A 13,905-nucleotide genomic window follows, 5' to 3' on the forward strand; every position below is an offset into this window, starting at 1 on the left:
ATGAGCCAATTGTAAACTGGGGATTATTAGGTGACGCGTGATGGTTGAGGGCACAGATTGGGAATTTAGCCAGGACACCGGGGTTAAGCACCCGTACTCTTTAGGATAAGTGCAATGGGATCTTTAATGACTCAGAGAGTAGGACACCCGTTTAAACGTCCCATCCGACACGACGGCCACCCTACACAGAGGCAGTGTCCCAATCACTGGCCCTGGGGTACATTGGGATCTTTGTTTAGACCAGAGGAAAGAGTGGCCTCCTCTTGGCCTCCAACACCACTTCCAGGTAGCACCTGGTCTCCCATCCAGTGGACTGACGGCAGGACCACACCCTGGCCTTTAGCTTCAGAGCAGCCAGCAGTGGTTTATGCAAGGGTGGTATGTATCTGGCGATCAGATCAGGATGATGCAGTAAAAGGTCAGGAGCAAGACAGATACAGACAGACAGATCCAGGATGATGAGTAAAAGGTCAAAGGACGGACAGACAGACAGACAGACATGACAGACAGACAGACAGACAGAGGAGATTGTCAGTAACAGGTCAGGACACTAGACGACAGACAGACAGACAGACAGACAGACAGACAGACAGACAGACAGACAGACAGACAGACAGACAGACAGACAGACAGACAGACAGACAGACAGACAGAGACAGGATGATCAGTAAAAGGTCAGGACAGTATTTGTATTCTTAATGTTTGGATGTCATGTTATGTCGTCATGTTATGATGTCATGGTATTTCATGCTGCTAACATGCTGACCAGACCGGACACGTCGCGTGCGCGAGCGTCGCAAAATAAATGTTGAAATCCATGTTATTCAATTATTGCGCCAACGAGCGTCTGCAGGCTAAAATAGAAGTCATTCCTATTTCTGACGCAGATCGCGCTGCAAGCCCTGCCTCTCCCATATCCTCATTGGTTTATAGAAGCAGGTACCTAAGTGCCATCTCCTCATTGGTTATACCCACACGGGTGATTGAAAGACGAACTGMTTTGCCGGTAGTCGTGGTAGTACAATTGAAAGTTTAGATGCGATCARCATATAAATGAAACGATGAAAAAGCCTGGAAGGAGGAGAGATGACTAGAAACGATTCGGTTGGCCGTTTTATGTGTGGATTAATTGTCGGAGTAGAGGTCCTTGTGCATTTCAGGTAAAATAACAACTCAATGTTTATATCCCAGGACAAATTAGCTAGCAACAGCAAGGTAGCTAAATAGGACAAATTAATGTTAGCTAGCAAGTGCAAGCTAACTAGCTAAATTGCCGTACATGTTTAATGCTTTTCGACCTGTCCCCAAATTAATGTKATTGGTTCAGAGTTTGTTTTGATATTTTTACCTGCGTGTCGTGATCGCGTTTGGTGTAGGGGGACAAAATAAATTTATGCACGATAGCGCACGCGCGCAGCCGGTTTGGGTTCCGTGTGACGGTAGACGCTAGACGGTACACTGTCCTTCTCTCAGCACATATCAAAGCTGCAGGCTAAAGTTAAATCTAGACTTGGTTTTCTCTATCGTAATCGTTCCTCTTTCACCCCAGCTGCCAAACAAACCCTGATTCAGATGACCATCCTACCCATGCTAGATTACAGAGACATCATTTATAGATCGGCAGGTAAGGGTGCTCTCGAGCGGCTAGATGTTCTTTACCATTCGGCCATCAGATTTGCCACCATGGCTCCTTATAGGACACATCACTGCACTCTATACGCCTCTGTAAACTGCTCATCTCTGTATACCCGTCGCAAGACCAACTGGTTGAAGCTTATTTATAAAACCCTCTTATGCCTCACTCCCCACTATCTGAGATATCTACTGCAGCCCTCATCCTCCACATACAACACCCGTTCTGCCAGTCGCATTCTGTTAAAGGTCCCCAAAGCACACACATCCCTGGGTCGCTCCTCTTTTCAGTTCGCTGCAGCTAGCGACTGGAACGAGCTGCAACAAACACTGAAACTGGACAGTTTTATCTCCATCTCTTCATTCAAAGACTCAATAATGGACACTCTTACTGAGAGTTGTGGCTGCTTTGCGTGATGTATTGTTGTCTCTACCTTCTTGCCCTTTGTGCTGTTGTCTGTGCCCAATAATGTTTGTACCATGTTTTGCGCTGCTACCATGTGTTGCTACCATGTTGTTATCATGTTGTGTTGCTACCATGGTGTGTTGTCATGTGTTGCTGCCTTGCTATGTTGTCGTCTTAGGTCTCTCTTTATGTAGTGTTGTGTTGTCTCTCTTGTCGTGATGTGTGTTTTGTCCTAAATTTATATTTTTCTTTTATAATTTTTTWAAATCCCAGCCCCCGTCCCCACAGGAGGCCTTTTGGTAGGCCGTCATTGTAAATAAGAATTTGTTCTTTACTGACTTGTCTAGTTAAATAAAGGTTACATAAAAATAAAGCAATTTGGTTTGTGTTGTGGTTTTTCTTAGTCGAGGAAATGTAGTGTAGCTAACTGCAGTGTTTTTCCTGTCTGAAATCATCTTATCATCTGAAATCATTATTAAACTCAGTGCCTCTTTGCTTGACATCATGGGGAAATCAAAAGAAATAAGCCTAGACCTCAGAAAGAAAATTGTAGATCTCCACAAGTCTGGTTCATCCTTGGGAGCAATTTCCAAACACCTGAAGGTACCGTGTTCATCTGTACAAACAATAGTACGCAAGTAGAAACACCATGGGACCACGCAGCCATCATACCGCTCAGGAAGGAGATGCATTCTGTCTCCTAGAGATGAACGTACTTTGGTGCGAAAAGTGCAAATCAATCCCAGAACAACAGCAAGGGACCTTGTGAAGATGCTGGAGAAAACAGGTACAAAAGTATCTATATCCACAGTAAAACGAGTCCTATATCGACATAACCTGAAAGGCCGCTCAGCAAGGAAGAAGCCACTGCTCCAAAACCGCCATAAAAAAGCCAGACTACGGTTTGCAACTGCACATGGGACAAAGATCATACTTTTTGGAGAAATGTCCTCTGGTCTGATGAAACAAAAATAGAACTGTTAGGCCATAATGACATCATTATGTTGGAGGAAAAGGGGGATGCTTGCAAGCCGAAGAACACCATCCCAACCGTGAAGCACGGGGGAGGCAGCATCATGTTGTGGGGGTGCTTTGCTGCAGGAGGGACTGGTGCACTTCACAAAATAGATGGCATCATGAGCCAGGAAAATGAATGTGGATATATTGAAGCAACATCTCAAGACATCAGTCAGGAAGTTAAAGCTTGGTCACAAATGGGTCTTCCAAATGGAGAATGACCCCAAGCATACTTCCAAAGTTGTGAAAAATGGCTTAAGGACAACAAAGTCTAGGTATTGGAGTGGCCATCACAAAGCCCTGACCTCAATCCTATAGAAAATGTGTGGGCATAACTGAAAAAGCGTGTGTGAGAAAGGAGGCCTGCAAACCTGACTCAGTTACACCAGCTCTGTCAGGAGGAATGGGCCAAAATTCACCCAACGTATTGTGGGAAGCTTGTAGAAGGCTATCCGAAACGTTTGACCCAAGTTAAACAATTAAAAGGCAATGCTACCATGTACTAATTAAGTGTATGTAAACTTCTGACCCACTGGGAATGTGATGAAAGAAATAAAAMCTGAAATAAATCATTCTCTCTACTAATTATTCTGACATTTCACATTCTTAAAATAAAGTGGTGATCCTAACTGACCTAAGACAGGGAATTTTTACTAGGATTGAATGTCAGGAATTGTGAAAAACGGAGTGTAAATGTATTTGGCTAAGGTGTATGTAAACTTCTGACTTCAACTGTAGTTAACTGGCTATCATAGCAGCCAAGGACTTTAACCATCTTATTTGTGCATATTTGTGTCCCCGATTACAGGGTTTACAGCAGTTTACACTTTGACTTCCTTATATAAAAAATTTTACTTAGCAAAATATAGCTAGCTAGCTTTCCTTGTTTGTTGGTTAGCTACATAGACAAAGTTAGCACTCATCTTACTGGTATAATGTTATGTTAGCTACCTAGCTAATCAAAAGCACATTCATTTGGCTAGCTACCTTTATTTGCCTGTTCGTTAGTTAGCTAGAGGCTAGCTGCTGGACTTTGTACAAGCTTGGTAACATTAGCTACCTAGCTAATCAAAATATCTGCTTTTGCATTTCTTGATTAACCTCAGCTTGAACACCACCATATAGCTAGCTATCTACAAGGAGCCTAGGTTTGTTCGCATATACACTTCTTATGACTGGCAGCCTGGTGCAAGCAGCTGTGTTGTTGCCGAGCAACCGACCCGGTGTTAGAACTCTGAGATCCGGCMAAAAAAATATGTTAGCATCGTCAGAAATGTTACAAAAAAGTAGTACATCGTTTGTTCTTAATGTACAAAAATGAGCACGATAAATTATAAATGTAATCAAAACTGTTGCCCCTAACAACAGTCTGAAAGGTGTCAAGTCTAATGGTGACTTTATGGATGCTGTAGTCTTGTTCTTATCCGACTGCTAGATATTGAGCTAGTTCTGGGCAAATTTAACCTTTATTTAACTAGGCAAGTCAGTTAAGAACAAATTCTTATTTACAAATGACGGCCTACCCTGGCCAAACCCGAACGACGCTCGGCCAATTGTGCGCCACCCTATGGGACTCCCAATCACGGCCGGATGTGATGCAGCCTGGATTCGAACCAAGGACTGCAGTGACGCACGCCTCTTGCGTTGAGATGCAAAGAAATTGTCTGGCGAACCTAATGCTAACGACCATGTTAAAAATCAAGAGAGAATGAAAAGTGGATAGTGTCATTATTATTAACTTGGGTTATCTCCCCAGAGAGTGGCTTGTGTCATTATTAACTAGGGTTAGCGCCCTAGAGAATGGGTTGAAAGTCAACCCTTGCTGCTTTATGTGATTGTTATTGCAGTGTCAGAGTATCGGCATCATCATCATCATTATTATAATCATCATCATCATTATGCTAGTTAGTCTAGTTTTCCAGATTCAAGGCACATCACCCCAGATTGTTGTCTGATATGGGAAGAGTAGCATCATGTCAAACCAAGCCAAATACTGTACACCATTACAGTTCCTACTTAACGCTACACCATACAGTTGCCTTTACTTGAACACTACACCATTACAGCAGTTCCTACTTAACGCTTACACCATTACAGCAGTTCCTACTTAACGCTACACCATTACAGCAGTTCCTACTTAACGCTTACACCAGTACAGGAGTTCCTACTTAACGCTACACCAGTACAGGAGTTCCTACTTAACGCTACACCAGTACAGGAGTTCCTACTTAACGCTACACCAGTACAGGAGTTCCTACTTAACGCTACACCAGTACAGGAGTTCCTACTTAACGCTACACCAGTACAGGAGTTCCTACTTAACGCTACACCAGTACAGCGAGTCTACTTAACGCTACACCATTACAGCAGTTCCTACTTAACGCTACACCATTACAGTTCCTACTTAACGCCACACCATTACATTCCTACTTAACGCCACACCATTACAGTTCCTACTACGCCACACCATTACAGTTCCTACTTAACGCCACCATTACAGCATTCCTACTTAACGCGTACACCATTACAGCAGTTCCTACTTAACGCTACACCATTACAGTCCTACTTAACGCCCACCATTACAGTTCCTACTTTAACGCCACACCATTACAGTTCCTACTTACACGCCTTACACCATTACAGTTCCTACTTAACGCCACACCATTACAGCCAGGTTCCTACTTAACGCCACACCATTAAAGTTCCTACTTAACGCCACACCATTACAGTTCCTACTTAACGCTACACCATTACAGTTCCTACTTAACGCCACACCATTACAGTTCCTAGTTAACGCTGGAATCCTTCATGGTGAATCAGCCATGTCTGTTTGCAATACTACAACAGTAAAGAAGTTACTGCAGAAACCCAACACTGTTTTCCCCCTCTGACATCAAGCACCATATGTACTACACATTGTTGTTTTACGACGCTGCACAAAGCTCCTCAGCTCGTACCACAAAAACAGGAACAACGGTGGTGGGGCGGCCAGTGGCACTGTTTCTTTAAAAAAAAAACGTTGGATTTATAAATGTGTTTAGAAGATTGATTCTCACATCATTGATGTCTGTAGTCTTTCATTGATATCAGTGTTCCCATTCCTCTGTCAAAGATAGTCAACACATTTTTATTTGACCTTAATTTAACTAGGCAAGMCAGTTAAGAACAAATTCTTATTTTCAATGACGGCCTAGGAACAGTGTGTTAAATGCCTTGTTCAGGGGCAGAATMACATATTTCTTACCTTGTCAACTCTGGGATTCAATCTCGCAACCTTTTCGGTTACTAGTCCCAATGCTCTAACCACTAGGCTACCTGCCACCCCACATTCCRYAAAGGTGTTAAAATGACCCATCGTGACTAAGACCAGGGTTCTACATGCATTACACACAGGACCTAACCCATAGAGATATAATGACATGGGACTTGAATGGGGATACCCATTCTAATAGTACTCCATGATCCAGTCATTACGGAACAGACTGTACAGACCACTAATTATCATCTTACAGGACTTATGTTATGACGGCGTAAAAATGTGTTCGCGCAACACGATTCGTATGTCGCACTAACTAGCCTTGTCCCAGACCTGACAGCACAAACAGATCTGGCGCCAGAGTGTATTTTCCCTGCTGGATCGTGCCTCAGAATAGACAGCCTCCCGTCCCAAACGGCAACCTATTCCTTATAGTGGTTCAAAGGCAGTGCACTATGCAGGTGAATTGGGGATGCATGCAGGGACTTCTGAGTCATGCTAAACTGCTCATTTGCATGTGAATGGTATTTGAGTGAATTCTGCCACGGCTACAGATTTCCTTATCAGAGGAGAATGATTTGTCTTCTCTTTACAGCGGTGACATGAGTCTTATCCATTGTGACTTAATGTGGTGTGTTGCTCACCACGCCGCTGCTTGGTTCTCACAGTGGTGCTAGCGTTCAAACAGCCACCGCTTTACACACAACACCACCTAAAACTGTATCACAATCATTTCCAATCAATAACATGTGTAAGCAATGACACTGTCACTATGAAAATAAAAATAAGTGTTTTTATTTTTATTTTTTATTTTTAGGTAGTGGATACTCAACCGGCAAAGTCAAAGGTTAAGGTAAGGGTTAGGTTTTACGGGGCTTGAGGTAAGGGCAAGTTTAAACGGGTATACGGTTAATTAAGGAACCATTGGAACCACTGAAAAAAATCTGCCTGTTTTTTTTTTTTATACCGGCGCAACATATTGTATTTTACAATCTGCCAGAGCTAACCATGAATAAAATCATTATCACATTTTATCATCGTCATAAACAAATCTCACATGATGGTGAAGTAAGTACCAGTCTATTCAGTGGATTAAGTACTGATATGATAAACAGGAAACGGTCCATGATAAACAGGAAACGGTCCATGATAAACAGGAAACGGTRCATGATAAACAGGAAACGGTRCATGATAAACAGGAAACGGTRCATGATAAACAGGAAACGGTCCATGATAAACAGGAAACGGTCCATGATAAACAGTAGCAAATACAGTGTAGAAAGTGGACCATCAATATACACTACATGACCAAAAATATGTGGACAACTGAACGTTGAACATGTAATTCTAAAATCATGGGCATTAATATGGAGTTGGTCCCTCCTTTGCTGCTATAACAGCCTCCACTCTTCTGGGAAGGCATTAATATGGAGTTGGTCCCCCCTTTGCTGCTATAACAGCCTCCACTATTCTGGGAAGTCATTAATATGGAGTTGGTCCCTCCTTTGCTGCTATAACAGCCTCCACTCTTCTGGGAAGGCTTTCCACTAGATGTTGGAACATTGCTGCAGACCCGATTAGGCCTGGCTCGCAGTCGGTGTTCCAATTCATCCCAAAGGTGTTTGATGGGGTTGAGGTCAGGGCTCTGTGCAGTCCAGTCAAGTTCTTCCACACCAATCTTGACAAACCATTTCTGTATGGACCTCACTTAGTGCACGGGGGGCATTGTCATGCTGAAACAGGAAACGGCCGCCCCCAAATTTGCCCCAAAGTTGGAAGCACAGAATCATCTAGAATGTCATTGTATGCTGTAGAGTTAACATTTCTCTTCACTGGAACTAAGGGGTCCGAACCATGAAAAACAGCCCCAGACCATTATTCCTCCTCCACCAAAATGTACAGTTGGCACTATGAATTTGGGCAGGTAGCGTTCTCCTGGCATTCGCCAAACCCAGATTTGTCCGTCGGACTACCAGAATGCACAATTCAAATGTAGGACAGTGTGGCTGTTGGTTAAAATAACACCAGACCCTTAACATTGACAGCCATGTCTGCCAGAGAATGCGTTTCCACTGCTCCAGAGTCCGTTGGCGGCGAGCTTTACACCACTCCAGCCGACGTTTGTCATTGCGCATGGTGATGTTAGGCTTGTGAGCGGCTGCTCGGCCATGGAAACCCATTTCATGAAGCTCCCGACGAACAGTTATTGTGTTGACGTTGCTTCCAGAGGCAGTTTGGAACTCTGTAGTGAGTGTTACAACCYWGGACAGATGATTTTCACACGCTTCAGCACTCGCCGGTCCCGTTCTGTGAGCTTGTGTGGCCTACCACTTCACGGCTGAGCCGTTGTTGTTCCTAGACATTTTCACTTCACCATAACAGCACTTACAGTTGACCGGGGGAAGCTCTAGCAGAGCAGAAATTTGACGAACTGACTTGTTGGAAAGGTGGCATACTATGACGGTGCCACATTGAAAGTCTCTGAGCTCTTCAGTAAGGCCATTCTACTGCCAATGTTTGTCTATGGAGAATGCATGGCTGTGTGCTCGATTTTATACACCTGTCAGCAACGGGTGGGGCTGAAATAGCCAAATCCACTAATTTTACGGGGTGTCCACATACTTTTGTATATATATATATATATATGATATGTCATGATGCTGCCGCCGACAGTGAAAATGGTCTCACCATCCATCAACCCATCATGACCTTGTTAGACCTACAGTATGTGAGGATGTGGGTTTACTTCCTCCAGGAATCACACTACACTAAAACTCTATGTACTTTAACCGCACGGTTAAAGTTGCTGTAGAACACGTCTAAATCTCAGAGAATGGGGAGAACGGACAGACACGCCGACCGACCAACTGACCTGTCTCTGAGGAGATGAAGGTGCAGGAGGTGCTGTGGGTCAGAGGCTGGGTCTGGGCTTGGTGCTGTAACCAGGGGTCGACCTGCTGGCTCTGGGCTTGGAGCCTACGGTGGTCCTTTCCCTGGGCCTGGTGCTGTAACCGGGGGTCGACCTGCTGGCTCTGGGCCTGGTGCTGTAACCYGGGGTCGACCTGCTGGGTCTGGGCTTGGAGCCTACGGTGGTCCTTTCCCTGGGCCTGGTGCTGTAACCAGGGGTCGACCTGCTGGGTCTGGGCTTGGAGCCGACCGTGGTCCTTTCCCTGGGCCTGGTGCTGTAACCAGGGGTCGACCTGCTGGCTCTGGAGCTGGTGCTGTAACCGGGGGTCGACCTGCTGGCTCTGGAGCTGGGCACAGGTCTGGTCCTGGAGCTCAGGCTGCAGATGGAAGAGGGAAAATAGAATCCAGCTAGTCGGCTGTACCTGCTCCAGAACTCGTCTATTTATTGTCCTGTAGCTTCTCATGGCTCTCGTCTCACTGTGGCAGGCATATAGTGAGCAATATGTTTGGAATATCGGATCGCAATCCATATAGAATCATGATACATACAGTGCCGTCGGAAATTATTCAGACCCCTTGACTTCTTCCACATTCTGTTACGTTACAGCCTTATTCTAAAATTGATTAAATCATTTCCCCCCCCCCATCAATCTACCCACAATACCCCATAATGACAAAGCAAAAACAGGTTTTTGACATTTTTGCAAATTTAGCAAAAATATCACATTGACATAGGTATTCAAACCCTTTACTTTGTTGAAGCACCTTTGGCAGCGATTACAGCATTGAGTTTTCATGGGTATGACGCTACAAGCTTGGCACACCTGTATTTGGGGAGTTTCTCCCATTCTTCTCTGCAGATCCTCTGAAGCTCTGTCGAGTTGGATATGGAGCTTCACTGCACAGCTATTTTCAGGGCTCTTCAGAGATGTTCGATTGGGTTCAAGTCCGGGCTCCGGCTGGGCCACTCAAGGACATTCAGAGACTTGTCCCAAAGCCACTCCTGCGATGTCTTGGCTGTGTTCTAACGGTCGTTGTCCTGTTGGAAGGTGAACCTTCGCCCCAGTCTGAGGTCCTGAGTGCTCTGGAGCAGGTTTTCATGAAGGATCTCTATGTACTTTGCTCCGTTCATCTTTCTCTCGATCCTGACTAGTCTCCCAGTCCCTGCCGCTGAAAAACACCCCCACAGCATGATGCTGACACCACCATGCTTCACCGTAGGGATGGTGCCAGGTTTCCTCCAGAAATGACGCTTGGCATTCAGGCCAAAAAGTTCAATCTTGGTTTCATCAGACCAAAGAATCTTGTTTCTCATGGTCTGAGAGTCCTTTAGGTGCCTTTTGGCAAACTCCAAGCGGGCTGTCATGTGCCTTTTACTGAGGAGTGGCTTCCGTCCGTCCACTCTACCATAAAGGCCTGATTGGTGGAGTGCGGCAGAGATGGTTGTCCTTCTAGAAGGTTCTCCCATCTCCATAGAGAAACTCTGGAGCTCTGTCAGAGTGACCATCGGCGGCCAGCTCTAGGACGATTTCATGGCTTGGTTTTCTTTGACATGCTCATAATCATGTGGGGACCTAATTCTAGACCGGTGTGTGCTTTTCCAAATCATGTCCAATCAATTTAATTTTACCCACAGGTGGACTCCAATCAGTTTGTAGAAAAATCTCAAGGATGATCAATGGAAACAGGATGCCACTGACCTCAATTTCGAGTCCCATAGCAAAGGCTTGAATACTTATGTTAATAAGGTATGTTAAAAATATATATATAAACTTCTTCGCTTTTTCAGGGTAGTGTGTGTAGATTTATGAGGAAATACATGAATTGAATCCATTTAAGGTTGTAACGTAACAAATGTGGAAAAGGCGCAAGGGGTCTGAAATACCTTCCTAATGCACTGTACTAGAATCACAATATGTATTGAATCGTAACATAAGTCATTGGTCTAAACCTCTCTCTCGGGACCCCCAGCCGTTAACATTTTGTTATCTATTCCAGAGCAAACACACCTGATTCAATTGTCAACTAATAAGGCCTTGATAGATTAACCCGGGAAACTAGTTCCAGACAAACAAATGGTGAGCATCTGAGGGTCCCAGAGAAGTGTTTTTATTTTATTTTTATTATTTATTTTTTAGAAGTTAGTGGGACTTAGTGATAAATAACCCTGCCACCCCACACCCTACCGTGTCTGGGGTCTTGTCGTCCGGGGTGGCAGGCCTGGAGCAGAAAGTGGCTGAGCTCTGTGGGTTGTATCTGTTCTGTAGCCAGGCAGGGCAGACTGCGACCTGGGAACGGCTTAGCGTCTTCCTCCTTCAAGATCTACTTTGATGCTTGTGTGCCATGCTGGAGGAGGGAGTGGAATGGTGGGGAAGGAAGAGGGCCGAGAGGAGAGAGAAGGGGGAGGAGGAGGAGAAGTTAGAGGAGAGGAGAGAAGAGGTGGAGGCCAAGATGGGAAAAGAAGATTAACTTTAATGTTCCAAGTCTATCGTTGAATAACTCTGGATTTTGCTATTAATTACCTGCTATTACCCATACACCCCCAGACATCCAAAGGCGGGAGAGCAAGGGCACAGGCTGGGAGAAAGGGCACACAGGTCAAAGGCTGGGAGGGCATCAGGGGTAAAAGGCCTGGGAGGGCACAGGGTCCAAGGCTGGAGAGGCACAGGGTCAAAGGTGGGAGAGGGCACAGGGGGCCAAGTGGCCTTGCTCAGGCAACGGCAGTAGTCTCAACAAATGTCTATCCCTGAACCAATAGATGTTCTAGTCTCACATGTGCTATCCCTGACAATAAGAATGTATCTAGTCCCAACATGTTCTATCCTGACCAATAAGACTGTATCTATCTCGACTATAGTCTATCCCTTGACATAGAATCTATCCTAGTCACATGGTCCCTATCCCTGAACAATAGACTCATCGACTCACAAGTCTATCCGACCAATAGACTGTATCTAATCTCAAAATGTCTAACCCAATAAGACTGTATCTAGTTCAGTGTCTTCCAATAAGACTGTAACTAGTCCCAACTGTTATCCAATAACTGGTACTAGTCTAACATGTCCTATCCAATAAGAGACTGTATCTAGTTCAACATGTCTATCCAATAAAACTGTATTAGTCTCAACATGTCTATCCCTGACCAATAAGACTGTATCTAGCCTCAACATTCACAGACATCTTCTAAGACATGAAAGATTCTAAGATTCAAACAAAAAATATTTTTAGCCTGGCAGTGATGCGATGTCACGTGTCCAACCCTCCCTAACCAATCATGTCATCCCCACGTCCCCAAGTTGACCCGCTAGAGGGACACCGATCCCTAAGACGTTTTCGCGAAGGGTGGCTATTTGAAGAATCTCAAATATAAAATATATCTTGATTTGTTAAACATAGTTTTGATGTCTTCACTATTAGCATGTACTGAGAGTCTGGGCTGCATCATGTTAGCTCTAACGTCTTGCCATACTCCCAAGTACTTGTATGAGGTGACTACCTCAGGCTCTAAACCCTCAGAGGTAGTAATAACACCTGTGGGAAGAGGGGCTTCTTACCAAACCACAAACCCTTTAAGGTGGCCTTGTTAAATCTTGTTCATTCTCTTAAACTAAATACCGTGACTGTTTTCTCATTTGCTTGTTTGAAATGTCCAACACAACATACGTTGGTGAAATCGTTATCAACTTACTCTGCAAAAAATATATACATTTCCGTGTGCAGGGTGTGCTATTAGCATGCTAACACTCATTAAGATAGACAGGTAGCATAGCTAGCATAGCTAGCCATCACATGCATTCACTGGTTGAACTTGATGTAATTTGTGTTGGAGAGTGTAATGGAATTGACTGACTATGACATGAATGACATAATTCATGACATATAATCCACCTCTAATAATAATTTAATTTGTTCTTATTTCATCTTTATTTAACTATTTTATTTGTTTTAATTTGTAATTAACCTTTATTTAACGAGGCAAGTCAGTTAAGAACAAGTTCTTATTAACAATGACAGCCTACTTTAAAAGTAAACTGCGTCGTTACTGCTTGAAATCAGGCTTGGCTGCACTGCTTTCGTGATCCGATCGTCCCCGCTTGTGTGAATTTAGTTGAAAGCGTCAAACTTATTGCCTCAGCGAACTGACTGTGTCTGAATCCGGCTCTGACGGGCCGCCCCCCCCCCCTTGTTTAATGAATGACGTCATTACTGGTTAAAGAGACGGCGCCCACTTTTATAAAATAAGCTTCTTCTATGCAAATGTTGATCAGTACAATAAAAATCAGTCTCAACTGGAAGGGAAACAGATTATGTATCCCCATGAAATCAAGCAAAACAAGCTGAATAATTCAATGCATGTACACACTCCTCATGAATATGCATTCACCTGTATTGTGAAAGCGGATAGACCTAGGCTGCATCTTGTTTAGAAATGTAAAATTCAAATTAATTAATTATCATGAGGTTGTTATGTAGTTAAAAACCAAAGTTAAATGATTCGTATAATTGATTCATTCATGCATACACGTTGCTGTCTCTGAAAAATGTTGCGTAAAGATAAAAAATGTAATGATATTGAACTCAAAAGCATCTACAAGTGCAAACACCCACACATGCACACACAGACCCCAAGCACCCACACATGCACACACAGACCCCAAGCACCCACACATGCACACACAGACCCCAA

The 13,905-nt window shown here is 44.1% G+C and overlaps 1 protein-coding gene across 1 annotated transcript in view; it reads right to left on the reverse strand.

Moving 5' to 3' along the window:
• The window catches only part of LOC112073299 (anoctamin-3-like), a 71,446-nt gene extending 63,882 nt beyond the window's left edge, over positions 1-7,564 (reverse strand). Inside the window, 1 exon segment of the mRNA XM_070440096.1 lies at positions 7,412-7,564. Within this exon segment, the coding sequence (XP_070296197.1) occupies positions 7,412-7,564 (153 nt within the window).
• Positions 7,565-13,905: the final 6,341 nt, after the last annotated feature.

This window comes from Salvelinus sp. IW2-2015, unplaced genomic scaffold (assembly GCF_002910315.2).
Source record: "Salvelinus sp. IW2-2015 unplaced genomic scaffold, ASM291031v2 Un_scaffold2213, whole genome shotgun sequence".
In the NCBI taxonomy this organism is placed as follows: Eukaryota; Metazoa; Chordata; class Actinopteri; order Salmoniformes; family Salmonidae; genus Salvelinus; species Salvelinus sp. IW2-2015.